The sequence below is a fragment of the Odocoileus virginianus genome, chromosome 5 (assembly GCF_023699985.2).
Source record: "Odocoileus virginianus isolate 20LAN1187 ecotype Illinois chromosome 5, Ovbor_1.2, whole genome shotgun sequence".
NCBI lineage: Eukaryota > Metazoa > Chordata > Mammalia > Artiodactyla > Cervidae > Odocoileus > Odocoileus virginianus.
In genome coordinates, this window is record NC_069678.1 from 3642305 (window position 1) to 3659714 (window position 17410).

General features: G+C 40.2%; 1 protein-coding gene across 3 annotated transcripts in view; it reads left to right on the forward strand.

Annotated features, from left to right (window-relative positions):
- SPAG17 (sperm associated antigen 17) overlaps positions 1-17410 on the forward strand; it is a 250171-nt gene that overhangs the window by 205771 nt on the left and 26990 nt on the right. For all 3 annotated transcript variants that reach the window (XM_070467229.1, XM_070467228.1, XM_070467230.1), the window contains exons 39-43: positions 712-811; positions 1031-1078; positions 3889-3988; positions 4704-4806; positions 6447-6578. In XM_070467229.1, the coding sequence (XP_070323330.1) occupies positions 712-811; positions 1031-1078; positions 3889-3988; positions 4704-4806; positions 6447-6578 (483 nt within the window). The remainder of the gene's footprint in view (positions 1-711; positions 812-1030; positions 1079-3888; positions 3989-4703; positions 4807-6446; positions 6579-17410) is intronic.

Below are 17410 nucleotides of genomic sequence, written 5' to 3' on the forward strand. Positions count from 1 at the left end.
GATCCTAAGTCATTGGTTCCCAAAGTACTTCCTAAAGCACTAGTCTATGACATGGTCCCAGAGAAAATGATTTTTATGATAAAATAAGTTTGGATACTGCTGCATAACGCCTTATTTTCTTAGCCACAAGGTACATGAACTAATTAAGGGTTCAGAAAAGTCCTAAAGTAATGAAACATATTTAACCTTGTATAAATCAGTATTTCCTAAACTCATAAAACCATGGGATATGGAACCTTCCTTTCTTTTTTTAATCTCCTGTTAACATCTTGCTGAGACCATGTTGTGGAATAACCTCTGAGAATCACTGCCCAAATTATCAAACAACCATCATATTGTATTCATATTCTTGGGTTCAGACCCTAAGATATCTTTTAAAAAAAACAAATTCAGTAAGATATTTAAGTTGGGGGAGTTTTGGTGCTCCAGATGTGAAGAAACTCAGGTAGAACACTGATTCCCCTGTTGATGTGGGACAGATGAAGAGTTTGTCACATTTTACATTTTGATTCTAAGATGTGTGTTTTCTAGAGGGATATTTCATAGAGCTACCTCGTTTCCTGTGATATTATAACTTGGCCATGGAAATTCTAGTAAACACTTGAGAAGCTAAATATAGGCTCTTAGAAAACATCTCAGATGAGTGAGTGTTGGTTGTGTGTTGTGCTGTCAAGAAGTGAGGATAAAAGTTAAATCCATCTATTTTTAAAGTTGCAGCCCACCTAGCTGATTTATTTAAGCAGTCTTTGGCTAATGCTACAGAATGTCCACCAGAAACCTTTGAGACAGATTTCCTTGAAAAGAAATTGAGGTAAGCTGATCCAACAATGTGTTCCAACCAGTACTATGGAAATGAGGAGGAAATGGGGAGATAAGAGTATAATACTGAGGGTGACAATATCTAGGAATTCTTAGCCTTTCATCTTCCACGCTGTCAACAATTTATCCTGCAAGGGTAGTTTTTCTTCTATTGTCTGTAAGCTGAGAGCATTGCCCTTTTTCATGGTATTTTTCCTTTCCTTTTATACAGGCACACAGAGACAACAAAGCACTGGAAAGAAAAGTTAGCTGAAAAGAGGTAATTCTCTCCTGAAGTCTGCATGAGCATGTGAAAGGCCCAGCTCTGTGGAGTCATGGAATTCTAGGATGGGATGGCTTGCAGGGTCCTACCATCCAGGCTCCCACTGTTCTTAAAATCTCTGCTAACACATTTCTGCCCAATGGTCTTTCATTGTTTGTGCAATGATGTTGTAATCCTTTGAGGAAACCCATTTGAGCATTAGGTAGATCCTCTCTCTGTCATAAGCAAGAAAGCTCTCATGTATTCCCTGTGCTTTGGTAATTCTACTATATTGATAAATATTCTAGAACTTAATGCAGAGCATAGTCATAAACTCGCAAGGGTTCTTATAATGCACATGAGAAATGTGCTCTAAGCACTATGCGTGCTGGTTGCCTTTCAGTCTTAAACCCCAGCCCTCTCGTCCTAAAGAAAGGAAGCCAGATATATGTATTGGGTATACAGTAGTACATATTGTGCCATTGTACACATTTGCATGGCTGCTCTCCAGAATGGCTCCCAGGATGAATATGCTTCTTAATAAAAATGTCTGGGTTGTGGAATGTGTTGGAGAAGTGGTGAGATAAGACCTTAGGTCTCATGGGCCACCCCCCTATAAAACTGGAAGATATATACTGTCCTATAGAATATCCCTGAAAGGATTTCCAAGAGCCTGGTGACAGAGTCTGTGGGGAAGGAGTTTGAGAGGTTAGGGGACAGTGTAAGATGAACTTCCTTTCCATTATGTAGTCTTTTCTACTTATGTACACGTGTATGCATTATCCATTCACATTTAAATTTTTTTGAAATATTTAACACTTTTTATTTTAACCCATAGCTAGGTAATGGTAAGCCAACAAACGTTTTTGAAGAAGGTGCAACATGGAATTAGATACGTGTCCTAGAAAAGAGAAGGGCTAACAACATGGAAAATGGATGGGAGATGAGGGTGAAGGAAGGAGAAAGTTTCCAGGATATAGGAGGTGGTCAACAAATGACAGATGCTGTGGAAGAATTGGAAAGGAAAATGAAAAGAGGAATTGGGGCTTATCAGTTGGAAGGTTTATTGATTTCTTTTGTGAGAACAGTTTTAAGAGAGTGGTAAGCAGTAGCTAGACTGCCATAGATTGATGAATGAATCCATTGAGGCAGTAGAGATTTAAAGAGAAATTCAAGTTGTTTAATAAGACAATTTCCATTCAGCCAGTATTTCTAGAGAGGCCATCTAGTATAAGAGAAAAAGCACTAGTCTTAAAGGCAGCAGACCTAGAATCAGACCTTCCATTTGATTATCTGGACTAAGGTCTTCCATTTGATTATCTGCAGATTGTATGATGCCAGCTGGCTGTTTTACTTCAGTAAAATTGACTTCAGGATTTCAATTTGCTTATCTATAAAATGAGGATGATTAGACTGCCTATTGTCTAAGACCTCTGTTAGTTCACTAACAGCTGACTTGCATGGGCACTAATCAAGATCACTGGCTTAATGGCATACCCCCTGGGTTTTAATTCAGACTTCACCTCTTACTGGTGACATGATTTAGGGTAGGTTACTTAACTTCTATGCAGGCTTCCCTGATGGGTCAGTGATAAAGAATCTGCCTACAGTACAGGAGACCTGGGTTCTATCCCTGGGTTGGGAAGATTCCCTAGAGAAGGAAATGGCAGCACTCCAGTATTCTTGCCTGGGAAATTCCATGGACAGAGGAGCCTGGCAGACAACAGTGCATGGGGTTGCAATAAAAGTTAGATACAACCTAGCAGCTAAAACTTACATGCACATTTAACTTCTATATGCCTTGATTTTTTTGACAAATAAAATGTAAATGTACAGTACTTTGCAAAGTTTTCCTGGCATGCAATAAGCTCTGAAAAATGAAAATTATTTCAGATGGGGTTAGGTTCAGCTACATTTACAAATAACCACCCAATCAGTACTTTTACAAGAAATAAGTTTATTTTTCCTAAGGTAAAAGAAGTCAGAGGTGGGTAATCCCTGGCAAGCAGTGCCACAATACCATCAGGAACTAAGATTCTTTTCTTTTTTCTGTTTCATCATTCTTGGCACATGATTTCCATCCTCAAGTTTGCTTCATAGTTGCAAGATGACTGCTGCAACTATAGCCATTTCATTCATATTCTAAATAGTAGGAGAAGAGTTGAGGCAAGGACAAAGGGAAAACCTTCCAACTGAGACCTCTCTGAAAGCTTTCTGAAGTCCTACCCAGAGACTTCAGTTTGCGTCTTACTGGCTATCTGTATATTTAAGGAAGGCTGGGAAGTATACTTTTTAGCTTTTGTAGTTAGACCATTCCCTTCCCCCCAATACAGGTTCTAGTATTTGAAAGATGGCCAGCAGGATTATTGTGATTGTTTTTATTTTACTTTGTGATCATTAATCTTATTATTCATAAGCCATTCATTCCCCAAGTTTCTGTGTATATTACCACTGCTACTGAAATTTTGGAAATCAGTAGAATTTAACTATCAATTAAACTTCAGAGAACTGGAAAGACAGGCAAAAAGGTCAACATGTGGTTTGTAGCCTTCTGAGATCAACTGTAAAACCAAACTACAAGCTGGTGTCATCATTTCCTAGCTTACATGAAAGTCTAATTTCCAATGTAGGAAATGTGACTGATTCTAGAAGAAGCAGAAAATGAACTAAAACAATTTGACAGAAAAAAAAAAATGCCTGAGTTAATTCTTATCAGTTTTACTGTTAGGGATCTGCATTTTCTGTGGGATTTAGAGCTGAAACACAAGCAAATAACATTTTAAAATATTCTTTGTCATCTTTTGCATCATTATGGAAATATCTACCAGGAAGGAAATTGAAAAAACACAGAACTATCTAAAGGAAATTAGGAGCAAAGTAATATCGCCCTACTTCAAATCTGAACTGAGCCAGCTTTATCAGTCTCAGGTAATTGAATGTAATTGAATGAGTCCTCATAAGAATTGATACAACGCCTATGCTATTAATTTAACCTACCTCTCGTGATTCTGTTTCTTCCCTGCTTCAACCATCAACCCAACTGACTAGCCCATACTCTTCAAGTCCATGTTTTCACAAGCATATGAGCAGGAAGTTCTTTGCCAATGTATTACTATAGCTCCACCTCCCTGCCTTGCATTAGCGCTATTAATTACATTCTCCCACCTCTATTTTAAGCCATTTTGGGGGACTGAATTCTCCCTATTGATGATTACTCTCCGATAAATCCCATTTTGAAATTTTTATCTATTAAAATGTCCTCACTCATCAGCTGCTGAGGCAACACTAGGAGATTATGAGTTCTGTGAAGTCTGTGGAAGGAGAATATGCCTCACCTCTTCTATGAAATCTTGAAACTCTAAAGCAAAAGGAGTATTGTCATCTGCTCAGAACTCCCTGTGCTTCTGTGAAAATTCCAAATGCTATCATTTACCACAGGTGGTCTGACAAGAAAATACGGGAAATCATGGGGAACAAAATCTAGAATTAAGTTACCCTCTTGAAAAACTTGTAGTTTACAAACCTTTTTCCCAGGGCCTTAAAAAACATGCTTTAATCACCGCTCACCAACTCAGTGTGCTTGTAGCAGTTGCCTTTCGGCCATGAGTTAAGTCTAAAATAAGTCTTTGGTTTTTCCTTTAAGTTTAATTATCTGGACACCCTTTCCAAAAACTTGCCTCCTTTTGCAAAGAAAGACGAGGATGCAAGCAAAGAAGCCGTTCAAGATACATCCAGTCTTCCTCCAGGTGTGTGTTCACATAGCTCTTATTCCTGTTCATGTAGAACATAGCCAGTTTCCTACCACTTTTTGTCTCAGTAATAGCTAATGATAGAACCCACTGTGACCTGTGTATTACAGGTTTGGCTGAGTTATATGAGGAAGCTAAGCTATAAATAAAATTTAGTTATCATCCGGTATGCTTAAAATTTGCCTGAAAGTATTAAGAAGACCTGACTAAATATAAAAATCATGGGAGTATTGAAAGGTTGTAGAAGAATGGGGCGTTCATGAGGTCTCAAAATATCACCTTGCATATTGCCTACTAATTATAAGGTGAATTAATGGAGAAAGATGGCATTTCAACCTTAATCAGGTGATCAAGCTCCTACCGATTGCAAGACCACCTAGCATTAAGTGTTTTCTCATATAGCACAATACAGAGTTCCTAGGACCTGTGTAGAATTCTTGCCAAAAATCTTTAACCAGAATTTCATCAAAAGGAAAAAAGCCAAGAAATCCAGAATGTAGACATTTTATAAGACAACTGACGAACTCTTCAAAGAAGTCAATGTCATTTTAAAACTGTTAAAAGATGAGGTGATTGTTCTATATTAAAAGACAAAGGAGACCTGAAAACTGCCTGTAATACATACATATTAGATGCTGGATTGAGAAAGAAACAGCTATGGAAGATATTTTGGAGCAATTAGTTGAGTCTGATTTAGGGACTGTATGAAAGGCTATTGTGGGATTTCTGTAAGCTTTCTTGGGTATGGTGATGGTGTTGTAAACATGTAGTGGACATGTCTTCATTTCAGGAGATACACGTTGAAGAATTTAGGGATGAAATGAAATTTAGTTCTTCTCTTGAATAAACTGGGTTGTTAAAATAACCAAACAGAGGGATCTTCTGCTGTACAATGCAATACCATGAGCTCAGCTGCCTGGAATGAGGACAGCCAAGGAAAATACCTAATTACTGCAGCATTTGCAAAGCAAAGATTAAGGCTGGAACAAGGACTCATAGATGTGATGGAGCCCAGTCAGGGATAAAGGCACCCTGGGCAGATGACACCAACCAGTCAAGCCTATCTTTCCATTGAAAGGGGGCCAAGGACACAATCTTTTTCAGCATGGTCCTTCAGGTAGTTGCCACCATTTAACTAGGGTTGGCACACACATAAGTTGAAATGTATTTGCATCCTCAGTCCTTGAAATGTATATATTTAAAATTTGTTTCATATTGCACTGATGTCTTAGAGCACATTTTAATACAGAGCTACATTTTCAGAGTAATAAATGGACTTAAGATTGGAAATTTTTTTAAAAAAGAAATGACAATTCAGTTACTCTTGCCACGTAAAAGTAGGTTAAATTACCTGGTCTCTGTTTCATAACCCAAGATAACAACTGCTCTCTGGTCATAAGGCCCAGAAAGAACCAGCTAGCTCCTTGGGAGTGAGTCTTACAGATACTGTCCTGTTTGTTAATGGCAAACATTGTATCATATAATGAAAAATCCTGGCTCTTAATGGCTTGCTTCCATTTACTCTCTAAAGAGGTTGGGGGGAAAGCACTTTGTTCATTGTAATACACACATTAGTAGTCATTGTATCATTGTCCAAAATATCACTTTAAATTATTTGTTTGGGTTTTTTATTTCAGATTCCCAGAAAAATAAAGTGTCAAAACAGGAATCCTCAGATATATTTAGTGTTTCAAAATCAGAGAACTTTGAGGATACCAAGGAACCTGCTAGCCAAAAGCAAACTGAAAACTTAACAGTAACTACCAAAGGTATGACAGTCTATTGCTTTATCTCATTGCTTCTCAAAACTGAACATCAGGGATGGGGAATACATGTAAATCCATGGCTAATTCATATCAATGTATAACAAAAACTACTGTAATGATGTAAAGTAATTAGCCTCCAACTAATAAAAATTAAAAAAAAAAAAAAAAAACTGAACATCATGTCTTTTTGGAGTACAGGAGATGGCCCTCAGGGCATGGTTGGCAGTTACAGAAAAAATCCTAGTGTGTCATGGATTGTGAACCTGCAGGACTTTGTAAGACTTCTAAGCACATCAGAGTATCTCAAAAAATATTTTGAGAATGACTACAAGTCCCAGACTGAAGGAAAGAAATGACACATTTTTGAGATTCATTATTTTATTTCTCCAATTTATTTTGATTCATTTATTATTTTATGCCTCATGGTTCTAAGAGTTTGTGTAATTGACTGAAAGTCAGGAACCCAGTAGCTTCGTTGAGCCATGAGTGGCTTGGTAGTTGGACTTAGATTTACCTATGATTTCAATACTTCTTTGGCCTACAGGTGCTGGAAGAGAAACATCTGTCTTATACAGCGTGTCATCTTATTGGGGTAGCAGAAACTCAAGTGTGGAATACCACAGAATAGTTTCTAGTTCCTGTGGAGTCATGTTACACTGATTTAACTGAAGCCAGCTGAACTAAATATGATTGGGAAAGAAAGAAAGGAAGGGAGAAAGAGAGGGAAGGAGAAAGGAAAGGAAGGAAGGATAATTTAAATTGTCTAGATAAATTTGCACTCCCTGATTCCTGTGGGCATGTTCCATTTTCAAAATGAGGAGAGGATCCGTTGATGGGTCTTAGTTACCTCTTACAGAAGCAACATCTTGTTTCATTTATGAGTCAGAACTAAGAGATTTTCTTTATGCAAGCCCTTTTGCTTTCCTGATTCTAATCTTATGTCTCCTGTGAGGTTTGTTCATTTAGGAGGTGACTTACTCATTGCCCCCTGGAGACAGGAATGGCAGCCCACTCCAGTATTCTTGCCTGGAGAATACCATGGACAGAGGAGACTGGCAGGCCACTGTCCATGGACTGGCAAAGAGTCAAACATGACTGAGTGACTTTCACTTCACTTACTGAATGTCAGGCACTGTTTTAGGCATGGGAATACAGCAATTAAGAAGCCAACGTCCTATGCAGCTGAACATACTATGAGCAGACCTAGACAATAAGTAAACAAATAAGTTCAGATGGTATTAAGTGGTGTCACATAATGTAACAGTATAACGTATGGTGAGTATCTGAGGAGAGAGATACCATTCAGAGGGTTAGAAGGCCCTCCTGTGAAGGGACATTTGAGCTGAGACAACAGAGGCAAGAGGGAGGCAGCCATGCAAAGAATGAGGGAAAGGAATATTCCAGGTAGTGGGAACAGCAAACATGAAGGCCCTTAGAGGAGAAGAAATAGAAATAAAAAGAAGGCACGGACCTGGAAGAAAATGGGCACTGGAACAATCAGAGGAAGATGAGGTCAGAGAGAGGGGCAGTAGTAAGATCCCGTGAGGAGTTCTGAGTTTTATTCTGAGAGGTGAAAGGGAAAATGACTCAGTCATGTCCGACTCTTTGCGACCCCATGGACTATACAGTCCATGAAGTTCACCAGGCCAGAATACTGGAGTGGGTCACCTTTCCTTTCTCCAGGGGGTTTTCCCAACCCAGGGATCAAACCCAGGTCTCCCGTATTGCAGGCGGATTCTTTACCAGCTGAGCCACAAGAGCAGCCCAGGAATACTGGAGTGGGCAGCCTATCCCTTCCTCAGAGGGTCTTCCTGACCCAGAAATCAAACCAGGGTCTCCTGCTTTGCAGGTGAATTCTTTACTAAGCTATCATTCTAAGAGGAGTTGTAGTCAAACCCCACCGGAAGGTTTTGAGCAGCAGGGTCATTATATGACAAGCTTATGTTTTAATAAGATCCCTCTGGCAACTGTGTGGACAATGGCTCATGAGAAGGGAAAGGGGAGGACTGGAGAAAATGGAAGCAGGGAGGAAGCAACAGAGGATATTTGTGATCGTGGACAGAGACCTGGACTAGGGGCTCAAGACAGAGGTGGTGAGAAGCAAATTAATTGGAAATATACCCAGTGTGTGTGTGTGTGTGTGTGTGTGTGTGTGTGTGTGTGTGTGTGTGTGTTATCGGAGGTAGAGCCAGCAGGGCTTGCTTCTTGATCGGACATGGGGCTGAAACAGAAGAAGTATCAAGGGGATTCCTGGATTAACTAATGTGACCAGTTGTGAGGCTGAGAACTGGTAGTTACAAGTTTCCAGGTGATGCTGATGTCACTGATACAGGATCTTGCGTTGACAACCGTTGCCCTATGGCAAACTTGAGAATGTAAAATCAGGCAGCAAAGGAGCCAGTAAAGGCAACTAAGAAGAAAAAGTCAGCAAAATAGGTGAAAAATGGGAGTGTGAAAATCACTAAGTGTTTTGAATATATTAAATGCCCCTGAAATGTTGAGTAAGATAAAAAATAACCATGAAATTGGATATGATCATGGTCACTGGTGATCTAGACAACAGCAACCCCAAGGCACAGAGAAGACCAAAGTCAACTGGAGCCACTACATATAGAATGAATAAGGAGGAATCAACAGCAGCAGCAGGAATGGATAGCTGTAACCAAGAGTTTTGTTGAAAAAATAAAGAAGAAAGACTGCAGGTGGAGGGAGGGGTGTTACTAAGTGAGAGGATTTTGGTTTTGTTTTAAATTAGACATAGTAGGGACTTCCCTGGTGGTCCAGTGGCTAAGACTCCATGTTCCCAGTGCAGCGGTCTCAGGTGTGAACCCTGGTCAGGGAGCCAGATCTCACATGCCACAACTAAGAGTTTACTTGCCTCAACTAAAGATCCCATATGTGGTAGTGAAGATTCTGTGTGCTGCAACTAAGACCCAGCACAGCCAATAAAAATTTGTTTTAATTAGACATACTAGTAGAACATATTGATTTGCTAAATGATGATAATTCTACGTCAAGAGAGAACTTGTGATGCAGGAGAAAGGAACATAATTGCAGGACAGCAAAGTGTTAAAAAAGGTGAGAGACCATGATCTTAGGGGCAGACCCTGAGTCAAAGCTATGGTTTTTCCAGTAGTCATGTATGGATATGAGAGTTGGACTATAAAGAAAGCTAAGCACCAAAGAATTGATGCTTTTGAACTGTGGTGTTGGAGAAGACTCTTGAGAGTCCCTTGGACTGCAAGGAGATCAAACCAGTCCATCCTAAAGGAAATCAGTCCTGGGTGTTCATTGGAAGGACTGATGCTGAAGCTGAAACTCCAATACTTTGGCCACCTGATGTGAAGAGCTGACTCAATGGAAAAGACCCTGATGCTGGGAAAGATTGAAGGCGGGAGGAGAAGGGGATGACAGAGAATGAGATGGTTGGATGGCATCACCGACTCAATGGACATGAGTTTGAGTAAGCTCCAGGAGTTGGCGATGGACAGGGAGGCCTGGCATGCTGCAGTCCATGCGGTCACAAAGAGTCGGACACGACAGGGTGAATGAACTGAACTAAACTGAACTGAATGGCAGAGTTTACCTTGGATATGAGTAGGGTCACCTCATCCACAGTGGCAGGAGAGAGGAGAAAGAATACAGGTACATGGGTGGGTGGGTTGTGGTTTGGTATCGGGAAGGTGAACCAGTGTGATGTCAAAGGAGTGGATGTAATGAGAGCATAGAAAACCCATTCCAGAGAAACAGGAAAGCAAAGCAAGAAGGTGTGACTTATTGTTTAAAGTGACAGTGTCTGTTGACTGGAGCTCTCAGGAGGTCAAATAATTGCTTGGCAGATATGATAGAGTAATAAGCTAAGAGTAGGAGGATGGTGATCTAGAGAGGGAAGCTTAAAACAGAGGTTTGGAAAGTGGTAAAATGGTGTTGGCAAGGGCAAAGATATGACCATGGGAGTTTCTGAGGTGGAAAAGAGGAAAAGATGAAGAAACAGGGTGATGGAAAAATCAGAGAGGACAGAGTTATCTGGGGATGTCACCAAGAGAGATGAAGGGGAAGACTGACTAAGGTGTTGGAACTGCAGTGAATCAAGGGAATGTTTGAGATAGTCAGTGATTGACAACTACTTGGAGATGTCATAGGTGTTATCAATAATAAAATAGTCTGATGGCATGAGCTTCAAAAGAATGAGAGCGAAGGAGGAAAAATATGTTTTGAAACTAGAAAAGCACCTACATCACCCCTTTTGTTGTTGTTCAGTCGCTCAGTCATGTTGGACTCTGAGACCCCATGGACCGCAGCACGCCAGGCTTCCCTGTCCTTCACCAACTCCTGGAGCTTGCTGAAACTCATGTCCATTGAGTCAGTGATGCCATCCAACCATCTCATTCTCTGTCGTCCCCTTCTCCTCCCACCTTCAATCTTTCCCAGCATCAGGGTCTTTTCCATTGAGTCAGCTCTTCACATCAGGTGGCCAAAATATTGGAGTTTCAGCTTCAGCATCAGTCCTTCCAATGAACACCCAGGACTGATTTCCTTTAGGATGGACTGGTTTGATCTCCTTGCAGTCCAAGGGACTCTCAAGAGTCTTCTCCAACACCACAGTTCAAAAGCATCAATTCTTTGCACTCAGCATTCTTTATGGTTCAACACTCACATCCATACCTGACTACTGGAAAAAACATAGCTTTGACTATACAGACCTTTGTTGGCAAAGTAATGTTTCTGCTTTTTAATATGCTCTCTAGGTTTGTCATAGCTTTTCTTCCAGTACCCCTACATACTGAAATACTTGAACTAATATAGACAATAATGTGATTCCACTATAAGTGGTAAATTAAATTTTAATATAAACAATAAAGTTTAAAGAAGTTCAGAGTAGGAAGAGATTAACACAAGCAGTGGGGAAAGTTTTATGGGAGAGGTGGTCTTAAAGAATAAATAGAGTTGCATAGATTTTAAGATTTAAAATGGAATCACCTGAGACAGCCCTCATTTCAATTGAGGAAACTGAAACCTAGAGAAAGTCAAGCAACATTGAAAACCTGGGACTCTGCCAAGGCCAGAAAATCAGTTTTTTGACTCTGAATACTCAGTAGTTTATTATACTGCCCTCCAGATGTAGGGACCAGAAAAGAGTATTTTATACTGAAAAAAAGAAAGGAAAGAATATGTTCAAAGCTTGAGTAGAAATGAACTGGAAACAAATGTAAGTAGATTATTCTTACTTGGTAATAGTACAAGAAATGCTTGGAAAATATAGTGAAATTCGCTAGAGGAGATTTGGATTTGATGAAATAAAAATGAACTTGACAGCATTCGCCGTGATAACACTGTGAAAAATCCCATGGTGACGTAAACCAGTTTCGGGGGCTGTGGGCCGATTGTGCAGCCTGCTCCAGACTGCAGGAGGCATGTTCTGGGCTTGGCACCCAGCCCCTGAGATCTGATGGGGTGCTCTCATCACAGTCCCACATTCAGTGACACCACATTGAGAGCTTGAGTCAGCCACAATGAGAAATCAGCAAATGCCACAAATGTGCAAAGTATACCAAGCAGGGAAGTTTTTCTCCAGGGAGGCAGTTGTTAAGCCTTTTTCCAGCACACCAGCAGCAGCAGGGAGAGCTTGGGTGTATTCCACTCCTGCATTGAAGGGGCCCTGCCCTCTGTGGCTGGCTGCCTTCAGGGAAAAAGGTTGGAGCTCAGGAGAGGTGGATTGCAGGCTGCCCCCCAGTCAGTCAGTTCAGTTCAGTTCAGTCACTCAGTCATTGTCCGACTCTTTGCAACCCCATGAACTGCAGCACGCCAGGCTTCCCTGTCCATCACCAACTCCCAGAGCTTACTCAAACTTATGTCCATAGAGTCGATGATGCCATCCAACCATCTCATCCTCTGTCGCCCCCTTCTTCTCCCTCCTTCAATCTTTCCCAGCATCAGGGTCTTTTCCAATGAAGTCAGTTCTTCACATTGGTTGGCCAAAGTATTGAAGTTTCAGATTCAGCATCAGTCCTTCCAATGACTATTCAGGACTGATCTCCTTCAGGATGGACTGGTTGGATCTCCTTGCAGTCCAAGGGACTCTCAAGAGTCTTCTCCAGCACCACATTTTATTTTATTTTTTTTTAGCATAATTTATTTTATTTATTTTTTTTCCATTTATTTTTATTAGTTGGAGGCTAATTACTTTACAATATTATAGTGGTTTTTGCCATACATTGAATGAATCAGCCATGGATTTACATGTATTCCCCATCCCGATCCCCCCTCCCACCTCCCTCTCTACCCGATCCCTCTGGGTCTTCCCAGTGCACCAGGCCTGAGCACTTGTCTCATGCATCTAACCTGGGCTGGTGATCTGTTTCACCCTTGATAATATACATGTTTTGATGCTGTTCTCTTGAAACATCCTACCCTCGCCTTCTCCCACAGAGTCCCAAAGTCTGTTCTGTACATCTGTGTCTCTTTTTCTGTTTTGCATATAGGGTTATCGTTACTATCTTTATAAATTCCATATATATGTGTTAGTATGCTGTAATGTTCTTTATTTTTCTGGCTTACTTCACTCTGTATAATGGGCTCCAGTTTCATCCATCTCATTAGACTGATTCAAATGAATTCTTTTTAATGGCTGAGTAATATTCCATGGTGTATATGTACCACAGCTTCCTTATCCATTTGTCTGCTGACGGGCATCTAGGTTGCTTCCATGTCCTGGCTTTTATAAACAGTGCTGCAGTGAACATTGGGGTGCACATGTCTCTTTCAGATCTGGTTTCCTCGGTGTGTATGCCCAGAAGTGGGATTGCTGGGTCATATGGCAGTTCTATTTCCAGTTTTTTAAGAAATCTCCGCACTGTTCTCCATAGTGGCTGTACTAGTTTGCATTCCCACCAACAGTATAAGAGGCAGCACCACATTTTAAAAGCATCAATTCTTTGGTGCTTAGCTTTCTTTATAGTCCAACTCTCATATCCATACATGACTACTGGAAAAATCATAGCTTTGACTAGACAACCTTTGTTGACAAAGTAATGTCTCTGCTTTTTAATATGCTGTCTAGGCTGGTCATAGCTTATCTTCCAAGGAACAAGTGTCTTTTAATTTCATGGGTACACCATCACCCTAATACCAAAACCAGACAAAGATGCCACAAAAAAAGAAAACTACAGGCCAATATAACTGATGAACATAGATGCAAAAATCCTTAACAAAATTCTAGCAAACAGAATCCAATAACATATTAAAAAGATCATACATCATGACCAAGTGGCTTTATCCCATGAATGCAAGTATTCTTTAATATCCACAAATCAATCAATGTAATACACCACATTAACAAATTGAAAGATAAAAGCCATATGATTATTTCAACAGATGCAGAAAAAGCCTTTGACAAAATTCAACATCCATTTATGATAAAAAAAAACTCTCCAGAAAGCAGGAATAGAAGGAACATACCTCAACATAATAAAAGCTATATATGACAAACCCACAGCAAACATTATCCTCAATGGTGAAAAATTCAAAGCATTTCCCCTAAAGTCAGGAACAAGGCAAAGGTGCCCACTCTCACCACTACTATTCAACATAGTTTTGAAAGTTTTGGCCACAGCAATCAGAGCAGAAAAAGAAATAAAAGGAATCCAGATAGGAAAAGAAGTAAAACTCTCACTGTTTGCAGATGACATGATCCTCTACATAGAAAACCCTTAAAACTCTACCAGAAAACTACTAGAGCTAATCAATGAATGTAGTAAAGTTGCAGGATATAAAATTAACACACAGAAATCCTTTCCGTTCCTATACACTAACAGTGAGAAAACAGGAAGAGAAATTAAGGAAACAATACCATTCACCATTGCAATGAAAAGAATAAAATACTTAGGAATATATCTACCTAAGGAAACAAAAGACCTACATATAGAAAACTATAAAACACTGATGAAAGAAATCAAAGAGGACACAACTAGATGGAGAAATATACCATGTTCATGGAGTGGAAGACTCAATATTGTGAAAATGGCTATACTACCCAAAGCAATCTATAGATTCAATGCAATCCCTATCAAGCTACCAACGGTATTTTTCACAGAACTAGAACAAATAATTTCACAATTTGTATAGAAATACAAAAAACCTTGAACAGCCAAAGCAATCTTGAGAAAGAAGAATGGAACTGGAGGAATCAACCTGCCTAACTTCAGGTTCTACTACAAAGCCACAGTCATCAAGACAGTATGGTACTGGCACAAAGACAGAAATATAGATCAATGGAACAGAATAGAAAGCCCAGAGATAAATCAACATACCTATGGACACCTTATCTTCAACAAAGGAGGCAAGAATATACAATGGAGAAAAGACAACCTATTTAACAAGTGGTGCTGGGAAAACTGGTCAAGCACTTGTAAAAGAATGAAACTAGAACACTTTCTAACACCATACACAAAAATAAACTCAAAATCGATTAAAGATCTAAATGTAAGACCAGAAACTATAAAACTCCTAGAGGAGAACATAGGCAAAACACTCTCTGACATAAATCACAGCAAGATCCTCCATGACCCACCTCACAGAATATTGAAAATAAAAGCAAAAATAAACAAATGGGACCTAATTAAACTTAAAAGCGTTTTCACAACAAAGGAAACTATAAGCAAGGTGAAAAAACAGCCTTCAGAATGGGAGAAAATAATAGCAAATGAAGCAACAGACAAAGAATTCATCTCAAAAATACACAAGCAGCTCCTGCAGCTCAATTCCAGAAAAATAAGCGATCCAATCAAAAATTGGGCCAAAGAACTAAACAGACATTTCTCCAAAGAAGACATACAGATGGCTAACAAACACGAAAAGATGTTCAACATCACTCATTATCAGAGAAATGCAAATAAAAACCTCAATGAGGTACCACTACACACCAGTCAGAATGGCTGCTATCCAAAAGTCTACAAGCAATAAATGCTGGAGAGGGTATGGAGAAAAGGGAACCCTCTTACACTCTTGGTGGGAATGCAAACTAGTACAGCCACTATGGAGAACAGTATGGAGATTTCTTAACAAACTGGAAATAGAACTGCCATATGACCCAGCAATCCCACTTCTGGGCATACACGCTGAGGAAACCAGATCTGAAAGAGACATGTGCACCCCAATGTTCATTGCAGCACTGTTTATAATTGCCAGAACATGGAAGCAACCTAGATGCCCATCAGCAGACAAATGGATAAGGAAGCTGTGGTACATATACACCATGGAATATTACTCAGCCATTAAAAAGAATTCATTTGAATCAGTCTAATGAGATGGATGAAACTGGAGCCCATTATACAGAGCGAAGTAAGCCAGAAAGATAAAGACCAATTCAGTATACTAACGCATATATATGGAATTTAGAAAGATGGTAATGATAACCCTATATGCAAAACAGAAAAAGAGACACAGATGTACAGAACAGACTTTGGGACTCTGTTGGAGAAGGCGAGGGTGGGATGTTTCAAGAGAACAGCATCAAAACATGTATATTATCAAGGGTGAAACAGATCACCAGCCCAGGTTAGATGCATGAGACAAGTGCTCAGGCCTGGTGCACTGGGAAGACCCAGAGGGATCAGGTGGAGAGGGAGGTGGAAGGGGGGATCGGGATGGGGAATACATGTAAATCCATGGCTGATTCATGTCAATGTATGGCAAAAATCACTACAATATTGTAAAGTAATTAGCCTCCAACTAATAAAAATAAATGGAAAAAAAAGACAAATATATATATATACACAAGCAACTCCTGCAGCTCAATTCCAGAAAAATAAGCTGACCCAATCAAAAAGTGGGTCAAAGAACTAAACAGACATTTCTCCAAAGAAGACATACAGATGGCTAAAAAACACATGAAAAGATGTTCAACATCACTCATTATTAGAGAAATGCAAATCAAAACCACAATGAGGTACCATTTCATGCCAGTCAGAATGACTGCTATCCAAAAGTCTACAAGCAATAAATGCTGGAGAGGGTGTGGAGAAAAGGGAACCCTCTTAAACTGTTGGTGGGAATGCAAACTAGTACAGCCACTGTGGAGAACAGTGTGGAGATTCCTTAGAAATCTGGAAATAGAACTGCCATATGACGCAGCCATCCCACTCCTGGGCATACACACCGAGGAAACCAGATCTGAAAGAGACACGTGTACCCCAGTGTTCATTGCAGCACAGCCAGGACATGGAAGCAACCTAGATGCCCATCAGCAGACGAATGGATGAGGAAGCTGTGGTACATATACACCATGGAATATTACTCAGCCATTAAAAAGAATTCATTTGATCAGTTCTAATGAGGTGGATGAGAGAGAAGGCAATAACACTCCACTCCAGTACTCTTGCCTGGAAAATCCCATGGACGGAGAAGCCTGGTGGCCTGCAGTCCATGGGGTCGCTAAGAGTCGGACACGACTGAGCAACTTCACGTTCACTTTTCACTTTCATGCATTGGAGAAGGAAATGGCAACCCGCTCCAGTGTTCTTGCCTGGAGAATCCCAGGGACGGGGGAGCCTGGTGGGCTGCCGTCTGTGTGGTCGCACAGAGTCGGACACGACTGAAGTGACTTAGCAGCAGCAGCAATGAGGTGGAGGAAACTGGAGCCCATTATACAGAGTGAAGTAAGCCAGAAGGAAAAGCACCAATACAGTATATATATGGAATTTAGAAAGATGGTAACAATAACCTTATGTGCAAGACCAAAAAAGAGACACAGATGCATAGAACAGGCTTTTGGACTCTATGGGAGACGGCGAGGGTGGGATGATCAGAGAGAATAGCATTGAAACATGTATATTATC